General features: G+C 56.3%; 1 protein-coding gene across 1 annotated transcript; it reads right to left on the minus strand.

The window, feature by feature from the left end:
* Positions 1–563: 563 nt before the first annotated feature.
* Positions 564–3,465, minus strand: LOC100274266 (uncharacterized). Its single transcript, NM_001148630.2, has 4 exons — positions 2,588–3,465; positions 2,083–2,505; positions 1,746–1,984; positions 564–1,636 (listed from the first exon to the last, which is right to left on the minus strand). Exons 1-4 carry the CDS (start codon positions 3,185–3,187, stop codon positions 1,126–1,128), a joined length of 1,773 nt encoding a protein of 590 aa, NP_001142102.2. The 5' UTR covers positions 3,188–3,465; the 3' UTR covers positions 564–1,125.
* Between the last annotated feature and the right edge of the window lie 10,553 nt (positions 3,466–14,018).

Raw genomic sequence — 14,018 nt, forward strand, 5'->3', positions numbered from 1 at the left:
TTAGATTTTGATAAAAAATGATTTCGTGTTTTTAATTGTAATTTGTAAAACAAACCTAACATACACGTTTTTAATATTTATCTTATTTAAGCTGAATGAAGTAGAAGGTACCGAGAGATTTAGGTTAAAAGGTTAGAATCAGTATGAGCCGTAAGGATAAAATATTATTTTAAATGGTAGAAGGTAAGAAAATAAAAGGAAATGACTAAAATAATGGTGAAATATTGTTTTAGAGAAGTTGATCACTCGTAATACTAGGCACTTTTTACCGTAAACCGAAAACCGTACCGAATAGAAATTTTGGTTTTTCGGTAGTTCGGTTCGGTTTTGGTTTTTTTTATCTAAGAAGTTCGGTGTTCGCTATCGTAATTGGTTTTCACCATATACCGAACTGAAATATAAAAAAACTGAATATGAAACTTTATCAATTCTGAAATTTGACGGTTTGATTATATGAACTAAATGTGTCATACAATTAAATTGTTATTCACTTATTTGTATGTGATGATTGATGTATCTCTGAATCTTTGTACCTATATAATTTTTACTTTTAAAAATTGTGTAATCTATAATGTAAATTTATTGTATGTGTTGTCCTGAGTATAAGTTTGGTGTTCGGTTTTTACACAAAAACCAAAGTAAAAAACCGGAACCGAACTTCTCAGTTCTTCATTTTCTAGAAAACCGATTGGTTCCTATCGTAACCAAAGTTTTTTTTAAAACCGATAAACCAAACCAAAGTTTTAAAAAGACTGAATGCCTAGCCATTCCAAACTGAGTATCATAGTAGCAAATAACTCTTCCACGGGCCATCACGCGTGCTGCTGGCCGCACTCCCCCGCGCGTGCCAGATCATGAATAGCAGGCATGAACAGTGGCGAGGGAGGGAAAACCTGGACAGGCGGTGCGGCGAGGATCGTCGACCTATTGTTGTCCGATTGTACAGTGGGTGTAGGCCCTGCAGAGGGCGATCGATATGCAGTTCTGGCGACATCAACGATCTGTTTCGGGATCGGCGGACTGCAGGTCGAGTGCCGTGGCGTCTCAAGTGGTTAGTAGTGTGGTTATTAGCCTACTAAAAACTTTATAAACACACGCACACTGCACGGAAGGAGATGATTCCGTCTAGATGCCGCCTCTAAAGAACGGGTCGCCGAGGAAGGAGGCAGAGTAGGTCCCGCCGCCGTTGGGGAAGAGCGTGAGGAGGCAGACCAAGGCGAGCACGAACCCCCACGCGAGGCGCTCGTTGCCGAGCGGCGTGATCTCGTCCTGCGCCGGGATCTCCTCCCCGCCGCGGATGAAGGTGGCGAAGAGGCCCCACGCCAGGCACAGCACGCTGCCGCTGATGGCGCCCGCGCCCAGCAGGACGGACGTGCCGAACGACAGCAGCGCCGCCGTGCCGCGCCCGAACAGCGCCTGCGCGATGCGCCCGCCCTCCAGCCGCCCGATCGGGAGCAGGTTCAGCGACGTCACCACGATGCCCAGCAGCCCCGCGAACGCCAGCGGGTCCACGGGCACGCCCACGCCCTCCACCGCGTTCGGGAGCACGTTCCCGAGCTCGTCTGCGTAGGGCCCGATCACCAGCTGCACGAACGACAGCAGCGGGTTGTTGTAGAAGAACTCCGGCCGCACGAACCTTTGCAAGCAAGCAGTGCCAGTGTCAGTCAGATCTCTCTGCCTCGACCAAAACTGATGCCACGAACGAACAGAAGAAGCGAACGATGATGGTTGCATGCAGGACTCACAGGGCGTTCTCGCCGCCGTTGAAGCTGCCGTCGACGATGAACGCCGAGACGGCAAGCACCACCGACGTGACGTACGCGCTGGCCGTGCGCGCGACTGGTATGTCGAACAGGGCCTTCTTGTTGGGCAGCAACGACTCGTAGTTGTTTATCACGCCGAGGCACCCCGTCCAGTTGGACGGCACGAGGAATGACGGGCTCAGCTTCACACCGTACTTCGCCGCCGTCAGCCTAGTCGCAATCTGCCACCGCATGATCATCAGCTGCAGCACGTCGAATGCCGCGAAAACATCCAAGTGCAGCTGTGCGTGTGCGGACATTGCTGTGCCGCCGCTCGTACCTCAGAGACGCCGAGTATCGTGAGGAAGCCGCCGAACAGAGGAAGCACGTCAGAGACGTAGTCGTCGAACGTGGCGCCGGGCTTGAGGAAGAATCCGCTCATGAGCGCGATCGTCCCGAAGGTCGTGACCGCCAACGCCACGGCGCTGAGGTAGCCCCACGGCGTGCTCAGCTTGGTGATCTCGAGCTGGACGTCGATCTCTGCCTTGGGCTGAACCATGCAGACCTGCTTTGTGATGTCGTCGTTCTTCTCCTCCATGAACCAGAGGGTGACCTCTGTTCCAGCCGCCTCGGAGATCTTCTTCTCCAGCTTAGGCCGCACCTCCTCGATGGGCTTACGCAGGTTCCCGATGAAGATCCCGCCGTCGCCGAACCTCCGGACGTCCACGGCGAAGAACGTGTCGTACCCGAAACAGCTCTTCAGCTGCACGCAGACGCAGCACGGCATCAATCGCCCAAGTTCTGATAATCAGCACCAAGCAGAGCGAATTGAGGAAGGAAGTTACCTTGTTGAGGTCGAGTGCCTTGAAGGTCTGCTCCGCCAGCTCCAGCCTCTGCTTCTCGCGGGCCAGCTGGTCCTTCACCAAGCCCCGGAACAGGCCGGCGACGGGGTTGGCGTCGGGCTCGCGGTCCAGCTCGCGGAGCTTCCTGTCGGCGCGCTTCTTCTCCAACTTGATGGCGGCCTCGATGGAGGGATTGCCCATGAACTTCTTGAACTCCTCGTCTGACTTCCAGTCCACCTCCTGCTGCTCGTCTGTGCTCCTCTTCTCCTCGCCGTCGCCTTCTCCTTGGCCTCCTTTATCTGCCTCTCCAACATGGCCCGACGCCTTGGCCTCATCCACCCCTCCAACATGATGCGACGCCGTCGCCTCCTCCTGTCGCTCGCCGGAGGCCACAGAGACAGAGGACGCCGGGCCCACCCTCTCCTCTTGCTCCTGCTGCAACGATCGCCTTACTACTGAACTACTCCTAAGAGGCCGAAGAGGCGGTTTGTACTGGTTCTTGGAAAAAAGAGGGGTCCTGGTTACTCTTGGCACGGTTGCGCTTCTACTAGTAGAAGCACTGCTGCTGCACAAGAGAGAAGATGCAAGAGAAGCAGACGACATTGGGGACGAGCTGCAGCCTGCGGAGCTTAACAGTTCTGTGCTTGTTCTACTTCTATTGTTTTGCTATATAAGCTATGAGGTCAGACTCCATGGGAGAGCTTAAAAAGGTTCGGAATGGAGCGGTGGAGGAGTGGACGAAAGAAGGAAGGTGGGCGTTCTAGAAGGTTTGAGAAGGCGCGCGCTGGGCCGGAGGACTCGTGAAGAATGCGACGGTCGGAGGTGTCTGATATGTGCTGCGTGCCTTCGTGTAGGGGCCGAGTGGCGACGACGGAATTGAGACTTGAGAGTTGAGACAAGGACACAAGGTGAGGCTTATCCAGCTGCCCGGGGAAGACGTACACTTGGCAGCAGCTGGGCACGCTGCACGCTGCCCTGGAGCTTAATGTGTGGGTCCTGGCGTCCTGCCAACCTGAAAGGCTTCCTCAATTTCATGTCCTCAACTCCTATAGAATGCTCCCTCATTTCTTCACCCACCCATCAGGCCACCACCCTTCCTGTGGAATTTTTTTAACAAACCTTCTTTTACTCCCTCCAATCTAAAGTATAGTTCATTTTAACTTTTAGAGTCAAAACATTTTGTTTTAAATTTGAACAGATTTATATAATAAAATAATCATTTTATGATATAAATAAGAATTAATATTTCCATTAATTATATTTTTGACATATTATACTTTTCATTAATTATATTTTTGTAGCACATATTAGATTTTTCATTAATTATATGTTTATACTATATATTTGATGTCATATATTTTTATAATTATCTTTATAAAATTAATTAAATTTAATATATTTTTATTATCCGCAAAAGTTAGAATAGCATACAATTTAAAATTAAGGCAGTAGCAAACATGTGTTCCGATAACTGATAAATACTTCTTCCACTCAAATTACAATATATTTTATTTTAATATATTATATATAATATACATATTGTATATTTAACTACGTAATAAAAACTATATATCTAGAAAAAAAAATAATTTAGAACAGAGGAAAAGTAAAATTTGATATTGTCGAACCATGACTTAGAATTTTAGATGTTAATATTTACACCAACAACTATAGCAGTTAATCGTATTAAATATATTATACAGTTTCCTGAGGTTAGAAGGCTCCCCCGAAGGAAGTGCTGTAATTCAATAAATCATCGGTCTGTTTTTTTAAAACAATTGCTAGAAATTTTTCGAAAGTTCCAAATAACTCTAGTTCAAGACAAATCTTCGTGTCCTTTGGTTTGTTTGGATGCAAAGTATTTCAATCTTTAAATACTACGATTTTAAGTTGTCATCACACAACTGTGTACTCTTACACATGTGCAAGCCTAGTCATGGCCAAAAACTTGGTGTTGGATTGAACTTTTAAATACTCCAAAAATACCATGTATCTATAAAAACAATGGTATTCAAAACAATTTTTTTTACAATATAGCCAAACACCTCTTTCCAGAAAATACTATGATATTGTCCAATATCATAGTTTTACCTAAAACTCTAAAAATACTATGCTTTCAAACAAACCCTAATTTCCTAATCTGATGCTTAGAAAATTGAAAGAAATTTTAGGTATTATCCTATTCAAACCTCTCCACTCCTCTAAACCTTGTTGATCCTTTCAATTTTTCTATAAAAAATAATAAAACCAATATAATAGCGATGATGATTAGAGTCTATAAAATTAAATTTGTATATTATGATTATTGTGAGAATTTTTAAAATTATCTTTTTTCATGGGCAACTCGTTATGATCAACATAGAGGTTCCTTCATAATCTCTTATCAGTAATAATTAGATAGAATTCTTATCCATAACATGGGCTCTTAATTATCCACCTTGCAATCCAGTTAACTCTAATCCTCTCTTTTTCCAAGTCAAATCAGAAGTCTTCCGTCGAATTTTATTTAACTTAAAAAATGAAAAGGTACAGAAACAATAATATAATCAACGTGGTTGGTAATAACAATTACAATTGAACACTAGTGTCGGGGACCATAATTAGGGGTACCCTCAAGACGCCTAATTCTCAGCTGGTAACCCCATCAGCATAAAGCTGCAAAGGCCTGATGGGTACGATTAAGTCAGGGATCAGTCCATACGAGCGACTCGATCACGCCTCGCCCGAGCCTAGCCTCGGGCAAGGGCAGCCGACCCCGAGGGGTTTCCGTCTCGCCCGAGGCCCCCCATTAACGGCGGACACATCTCCGGCTCGCCCGAGGCCTTGCCTTCGCTAAGAAGCAACCCTGACTAAATCGTCGCGCCGACCGACCGAGTCGCAGGAGCATTTAACGCAAAGGTAGCCCGACACCTTTGTCCTGACGCGCGCCCCCCGGCCGAGCCGAAGTGACCGCCGTCACTTCGCCGCTCCACTGACCGGTCTGACAGAAGGACAGCGCCGCCTGCGCCACTCCGACTGCAGCGCCACTTGACAGAGTGATGCTGACAGGAAGCCAGGCCCTGCCAAAGGCGCCATAGGAAGCTCCGCCCGACCCAGGGCTCGGACTCGGGCTAAGCCCCAGAAGACGGCGAACTCCGCTCCGCCCGACCCAGGGCTCGGACTCGGGCTAAGCCCCGGAAGACGGCGAACTCCGCTCCGCCCGACCCAGGGCTCGAACTCGGGCTAAGCCCCAGAAGACGGCGAACTCCGCTCCGCCCGACCCAGGGCTCGGACTCGGGCTAAGCCCCGGAAGACGGCGAACTCCGCTCCGCCCGACCCAGGGCTCGGACTCGGGCTAAGACCCGGAAGACGGCGAACTCCGCTCCGCCCGACCCAGGGCACGGACTCGGGCTCAGCCCCGGAAGACGACGAACTCCGCTTCACCCGACCCCAGGGCTCGGACACCGCCCTGGCCTCTGCCGACGACCTCCGCCTCGCCCGACCCAAGGGCTCGGACTCGGCCTCGGCCATGAAGGACAGACTCAACCTCGGCTTCGGAGGAGCCTCCACGTCACCCAACCTAGGGCACAGGCCAGCCACGTCAACAGGAAGCGCCATCATCACCCTACCCCGAGCCGACTCGGGCCGCAGAGAACAAGACCGGTGTCCCATCTGGCCAGCTCCGCCAGATAGGCAATGATGGCGCCCCGCTAGCCCCATGACGACGGCGGCTCTCAGCTCCCTTACGGAAGCGGGGGGACGTCAGCAAGGACTCAACCGCTCCGACAGCTGTCCCTCCGCCAGGCTCCGTTGCTCCTCCGACAGCCACGACACCACACCAGCTGGGTGCCAAGATCTCTCCGGCTGCCACATTGGCATGTACTTAGGGCGCTAGCTCTCCCCCGCTAGACACGTAGCACTCTGCTACACCCCCATTGTACACCTGGATCCTCTCCTTACGCCTATAAAAGGAAGGACCAGGGCCTTCTTAGAGAAGGTTGGTCGCGCGGGGACGAGGACGAGACAGGCGCTCTCTCGGGGCCGCTCGCTTCCCTCACCCGCGTGGACGCTTGTAACCCCCTACTGCAAGCGCACCCGACCTGGGCGCGGGACGAACACAAAGGCCGCGGGATCCCCATCTCTCTCTCGCCGGACTCCGGCCTCCTCGCTCCTTTCCCCCCTTCGCGCTCGCCCACGCGCTCGACCCATCTGGGCTGGGGCACGCGGCACACTCACTCATCGGCTTAGGGACCCCCGGTCTTGAAACGCCGACAGTTGGCGCGCCAGGTAGGGGCCTGCTGCGTGTTGACGAGCAGTTTCCCGTCAAGCTCCAGATGGGTAGTCTCCAACAACCTCTCCAACCCGGGACGGTGCTCCGTTTCGGGAATCTTGAGTTCATGTCCCTCGACGGCAGCTATGACATGATACTCCTTCCACCGCCGCGCAACAACGACAATGGCGGCTGACAACCCGACCGCCGGCGGCGGAATCGACGACATCTTCCCCGCGTGGTGGAAGGACGACATTCGAGCTCGCCTCGTCCTCTCCCCCGCCAACGGAGGAGGAGGCGGGGCAACCAAGGCCAAGCGGGAGACCGCGCTTCGTCGGCTGTCGAGCGAATCGACGCCCCCAGCGCCCCAACGGGGGATGCGTCGGGCGTCGACCTCGCGTTTGAGACGGAGGCGAGCGCCGTCCCCCCGCGACACGCCAATCCCGAGCAAGTGGACGACGCCAGCACGCTCGCGGAGGGCCTGCAGGACGTCGCCCTCGTACCCAAGACGACGGCGCAATCAGTCCCCGACGTGACTCTGTCGCTCCTCGTCGACCAAAAGGTACTAACTGATTCCCATCCTACGTCATTTCGACTCGGCCTCAACCCGTCTAGCGACCTCGCTTTGGCGGGCGCTCTCGTTGAGGCGAGTGCAACCCCTCTGGGGTTTCGTATGCGGTCGCCTTGGGACCGATTGACGGACGTCTCGACCTACGGGCCCTCTGGGTCCGAGGAAGATGACGATCCCAGCATCTGCTGGGATTTCTCTGGATTTGGCAACCCCAGTGCCATGCGGGACTTCATGACCGCATGTGACTACTGCCTCTCCGACTGTTCTGACGGTAGCCGCAGCCTTGACGACAAGGACTGCGGCCCAAGCCGCGAATGTTTCCACGTCGAGCTAGGGGATCCCTCCGAAGGCAACCATCTCGACATGCCGGAGGACGGTGATCTCCCTAGGCCGGTGCCTCGCGCTGACATCCCGCGGGAGCTAGATGTGGTCCCCATTCCGGCGGGGGGTCACGACCCACAGCTCGAGCAAGTCCGCGGGGCGCAGGCCAGGCTCGACGAGGGAGCAGGGGCGCTCGAGTCGATCCGTCGGGATGTCGGGCAGGTATGGGCGGGCCAGCCCCCGGCCGGAGAAATACGTCACCTGCCCCAGGGTTTCCAGCACCGCGTCGACGACGACGTCAGGGTCAGGCCGCCTCCCGCATCCAGCGGGGTCGGTCAGAACCTGGCAGCCGCAGCGATGCTCATCCGCGCGATGCCGGAGCCATCAACCACCGAGGGTCGGCGAATCCAAGGAGAGCTCAAGAATCTCCTGGAAGGCGCTGCGGCCCGACGGGCCGAGAGCTCTGCCTCCCGAAGGCAGGGATACCCCTCGGAACCTCATGCCGCGACTTCCCGATTCATGTGGGAAGCCTCGGTCTACACCGGGCGCACGCGCAACACCGCGCCTGCGGCCCCGGGCCGCCTCGGCAACGAGCACCATCGTCGCGACCGTCGGGCTCACCTCGACGAAAGGGTGCGCCGAGGCTACCACCCCAGGCGTGGGGGACGCTACGACAGCGGGGAGGATCGGAGTCCCTCGCCCGAACCACCCGGTCCGCAGGCCTTCAGTCGGGCCATCCGACGGGCGCCGTTCCCGACCCGTTTCCGACCCCTGGCTACTATCACAAAGTACTCGGGGGAAACGAGACCAGAACTGTGGCTCGCAGACTACCGCCTGGCCTGCCAACTGGGTGGAACGGACGACGACAACCTCATCATCCGCAACCTCCCCCTGTTCCTCTCCGATACTGCTCGTGCCTGGTTGGAGCACCTGCCTCCGGGGCAGATCTCCAACTGGGATGATTTGGTCCAAGCCTTCACCGGCAATTTCCAGGGCACGTACGTGCGCCCCGGGAATTCCTGGGACCTCCGAAGCTGCCGACAACAGCCGGGAGAGTCTCTTCGGGACTACATCCGGCGATTCTCGAAGCAGCGCACCGAGCTGCCCAACATCACCGACTCAGATGTCATCGGCGCGTTCCTTGCCGGCACCACCTGCCGCGACCTGGTGAGCAAGTTGGATCGCAAGACCCCCACCAGGGCGAGCGAGCTGATGGACATCGCCACCAAGTTCGCCTCTGGCCAGGAGGCGGTCGAGGCCATCTTTCGAAAGGACAAGCAGCCCCAGGGCCGCCCGTCGGAAGAGGCTCCCGAGGCGTCTACTCCGCGCAGCGCTAAGAAGAAAGGCAAGAAGAAGTCGCAAGCGAAACGCGACGCCGCCGACGCGGACCTTGTCGCCGCCGCCGAGTACAAGAACCCTCGGAAGCCCCTCGGAGGTGCCAACCTCTTCGACAAGATGCTCAAGGAGCCGTGCCCCTATCATCAGGGGCCCGTCAAGCACACCCTTGAAGAGTGCGTCATGCTTCGGCGCCACTTCCACAAGGCCGGGCCACCCGGAGAGGGTGGCAGGGCCCGCGACGACGACAAAAAGGAAGATCACCAAGCAGGAGAGTTCCCCGAGGTCCGCGACTGCTTCATGATCTACGGAGGGCATGCGGCGAATGCCTCGGCTCGGCATCGCAAGCAAGAGCGCCGGGAAGTTTGCTCGGTGAAGGTGGCGGCGCCAGTCTACCTAGACTGGTCCGACAAGCCCATCACCTTCGACCAAGCTGACCACCCCGACCACGTGCCGAGCCCGGGGAAATACCCGCTCGTCATCGACCCCATCGTCGGCGACGTCAGGCTCACCAAGGTCCTGATGGATGGGGGCAGCTGCCTCAACATCATCTACGCCGAGACCCTCAGGCTTCTGCGCGTCGATCTGTCCTCCGTCCGAGCAGGCGCTGCGCCCTTCCACGGGATCGTTCCTGGGAAGCGCGTCCAGCCCCTCGGACGACTCGACCTTCCCGTCTGCTTCGGAACGCCCTCCAACTTCCGAAGGGAGACTCTAACATTCGAGGTGGTCGGGTTCCGAGGAACCTACCACGCGGTATTGGGGAGGCCATGCTACGCGAAGTTCATGGCCGTCCCCAACTACACCTACCTGAAGCTCAAGATGCCGGGCCACAACGGGGTCATCACCGTCGGCCCCACGTACAAACACGTGTTCGAATGCGACGTGGAGTGCGTGGAGTACGCCGAGGCCCTCGCCGAGTCTGAGGCCCTCATCGCCGACCTGAAGAACCTCTCCGAAGAGGTGCCAGACGTGAAGCGACATGCCGGCAACTTCGAGCCAGCGGAGACGGTTAAGGCCGTCCCTCTCGACCCCAGTGGCGACACCTCCAAGCAGATCCGGATCGGTTCCGGGCTCGACCCCAAATAGGAAGCAGTGCTCGTCGACTTTCTCCGCGCAAACGCCGACGTCTTTGCGTGGAGTCCCTCAGACATGCCCGGCATACCGAGGGAAGTCGCCGAGCACTCGCTGGATATTCGGGCCGGGGCCCGACCCGTCAGGCAGCCTCTGCGCCGATTCGATGAGGAGAAGCGCAGAGTGATAGGCGAGGAGATCCACAAGCTAATGGCAGCAGGGTTCATCAAAGAGGTATTCCATCCCGAGTGGCTTGCCAACCCTGTGCTTGTGAGAAAGAAAGGGGGGAAATGGCGGATGTGTGTAGACTACACTGGTCTCAACAAAGCATGTCCGAAGGTCCCCTACCCTCTACCTCGCATCGATCAAATCGTGGATTCCACTGCTAGGTGCGAAACCCTGTCCTTCCTCGATGCCTACTCAGGGTATCACCAAATCCGGATGAAGGAGTCTGACCAGCTCGCGACTTCTTTCATCACGCCCTTCGGCATGTACTGTTATGTCACCATGCCGTTCGGTTTGAGGAATGCGGGCGCGACGTACCAGCGGTGCATGAACCATGTGTTCGGCGAACACATCGGTCGCACAGTCGAGGCCTACGTCGATGACATCGTAGTCAAGACGAGGAAGGCTTCCAACCTCCTCTCCGACCTTGAAGTGACATTCCGGTGTCTCAAGGCAAAGGGCGTCAAGCTCAATCCCGAGAAGTGTGTCTTCGGGGTGCCCCGGGGCATGCTCTTGGGGTTCATCGTCTCCGAGCGGGGCATCGAAGCCAACCCGGAGAAGATCGCAGCTATCACCAGCATGGGGCCCATCAAGGACTTAAAAGGCGTACAGAGGGTCATGGGATGTCTCGCGGCCCTGAGCCGCTTCATCTCACGCCTCGGCGAAAGAGGTCTGCCTCTGTACCGCCTGCTAAGGAAGGCCGAGTGCTTCGCTTGGACCCCTGAGGCCGAGGAAGCTCTCGGGAACCTGAAGGCGCTTCTTACAAAGGCGCCTATCTTGGTACCACCAGCCGATGGAGAAGCCCTCTTGGTCTACGTCGCCGCGACCACTCAGGTGGTTAGCGCCGCGATTGTGGTCGAGAGGCAAGAAGAGGGGCATGCATTGCCCGTCCAGAGGCCAGTTTACTTCGTCAGCGAAGTACTGTCCGAAACAAAGATCCGCTACCCACAAGTCCAGAAGCTGCTGTATGCAGTGATCCTGACGAGGCGAAAGTTGCGACACTACTTCGAGTCTCACCCGGTAACTGTGGTGTCATCCTTCCCCTGGGGGAGATCATCCAGTGCCGAGAGGCCTCGGGCAGGATTGCGAAGTGGGCGGTGGAAATCATGGGCGAGACCATCTCGTTCGCGCCTCGGAAGGCCATCAAGTCCCAGGTCTTGGCGGACTTCGTAGCCGAATGGGTCGACACCCAGCTACCGACGGCTCCGATCCAACCGGAGCTCTGGACCATGTTTTTCGATGGGTCGCTGATGAAGACGGGAGCCGGCGCGGGCCTGCTCTTCATCTCGCCCCTCGGGAAACACCTACGCTACGTGCTGTGCCTCCATTTCCCGGCGTCCAACAATGTGGCTGAGTACGAAGCTCTGATCAACGGATTGCGAATCGCCATCGAGCTAGGGGTCCGACGCCTCGACGCTCGCGACGACTCGCAGCTCGTCATCGACCAAGTCATGAAGAACTCTCACTGTCGCGACCCGAAGATGGAGGCCTACTGCGACGAAGTTCGGCGCCTGGAAGACAAGTTCTACGGGTTCGAGCTTAACCACATCGCCCGGCGCTACAATGAGACTGCGGACGAGCTGGCAAAAATAGCCTCGGGGCGAACGACGGTTCCCCCAGACGTCTTCTCCCGGGATCTGCACCAACCCTCCGTCAAGATCAACGACGTGCCCGAGCCCGAGGTACCCTCGGCCCAGCCTGAGGTACCCTCGGCCCATCCCGAGGCGTCCTCGGTTCAGCCCGAGGTACCCTCGGCCCCCGAGGGCGAGGCGCTGCGCATCGAGGAGGAGCGGAGCGGGGCCACGCCTGACCGAGACTGGCAAACCACGTACCTGCAATATCTCCGCCAAGGAGAGCTACCCCTCGACCAAGCCGAGGCTCGGCGGGTAGCGCGACGCGCCAAGTCGTTCGTCTTGCTGGGCGATGAGAAGGAGCTCTACCACCGCAGCCCCTCGGGCATCCTCCAGCGATGCATCTCCATCGCCGAAGGTCAGGAACTCCTGCAAGAGATACACTCGGGGGCTTGCGGCCATCATGCAGCGCCTCGAGCCCTCGTCGGGAATGCTTTCCGGCAAGGCTTCTACTGGCCAACGGCGGTGGCCGACGCCACTAGAATTGTCCGCACCTGCGAAGGGTGTCAATTCTATGCGAAGCAGACCCACCTGCCCGCTCAGGCTCTGCAGACGATACCCATCACCTGGCCCTTTGCTGTGTGGGGTCTGGACCTCGTCGGTCCCTTGCAGAAGGCGCCCGGAGGCTACACGCACCTGCTGGTCGCCGTCGACAAATTCTCCAAGTGGATCGAGGTCCGACCCCTGAACAGCATCAGGTCCGAGCAGGCGGTGGCGTTCTTCACCAACATCATCCATCGCTTCGGGGTCCCAAACTCCATCATCACCGACAACGGCACCCAGTTCACCGGCAAAAAATTCTTGGATTTTTGCGAGGATCACCACATCCGGGTGGACTGGGCCGCCGTAGCTCATCCCATGTCGAATGGGCAAGTAGAGCGTGCCAACGGCATGATTCTACAAGGGCTCAAGCGTCGGATTTACAACGACCTCAACAAGTTCGGCAAGCGATGGATGAAGAAACTCCCCTCGGTGGTGTGGAGCCTGAGAACAACACCGAGCCGAGCCACGGGTTTCACGCCGTTCTTCCTGGTCTATGGGGCCGAGGCCATCTTGCCCACTGACCTGGAATACGGCTCCCCGAGGACAAGGGCCTACGACGATCAAAGCAACCAAGCTAGCCGAGAAGACTCGCTGGACCAGCTAGAAGAGGCTCGGGACAGGGCCTTACTACACTCGGCGCGGTATCAGCAATCCCTGCGACGCTACCACGCCCGAGGGGTCCGACCCCGGGACCTCCAGGTGGGCGACCTGGTGCTTCGGCTGCGGCAAGACGCCCGAGGGAGGCACAAGCTCACGCCCCCCTGGGAGGGGCCATTCGTCATCGCCAAAGTTCTGAAGCCCGGAACGTACAAGCTGGCTAACAGCCAAGGCGAGGTCTACGGCAACGCTTGGAACATCCAACAGCTACGTCGCTTTTACCCTTAAGATGTTTTCAAGTCGTTCATATACCTCGCACCCACGCAAAGTTTAGTCAACAAGGAAGGGTCGGCCTCGCCTCGGCAAAGCCCGACCCTCCCTCGGGGGCTAAAAGGGGGGAGACCCCCTCTGCGTCAAAATTTTCCTCGAAAAAATATCTCTTTTACCAGAATATCTTTCGTGCTTTTTGACTACTTCGAAAAGTGAGTCCCGGAAACGACGGAGTACACGTAAGCAGCCAAGGCTGACCGAGCCGAGGGACTCCTACGCCTCCGGGATACGGATACCTCACTCATCACCTTCTGCGATAAGTAACTCGCGTTCGGATAAAGTGGCTCCGCGCATCGAACAAGTCTTTACGTTCGGAAGCCCTTCTGCCGAAGCGATCCTTCGAGCCTTCTCGACCGAGTCGGTGACAGGGCCTCACGGACGGGTGAAAGTACGCGTAAGCGGCAAGGCCGATCGAGCCGAGGGACTCCCACGCCTCCGGGATACGGATACCTCACTCATCACCTTCCGCGAGAAGCAACTTTCGCTCGCACAAACATCCCTGTTACCGACAAAAAGTCCAGATACTCGAAACAAGAGAAAAAGAGACGCAGCTTTACAGCG

Source organism: Zea mays, chromosome 1 (genome assembly GCF_902167145.1).
Source record: "Zea mays cultivar B73 chromosome 1, Zm-B73-REFERENCE-NAM-5.0, whole genome shotgun sequence".
Classification (NCBI taxonomy): domain Eukaryota; kingdom Viridiplantae; phylum Streptophyta; class Magnoliopsida; order Poales; family Poaceae; genus Zea; species Zea mays.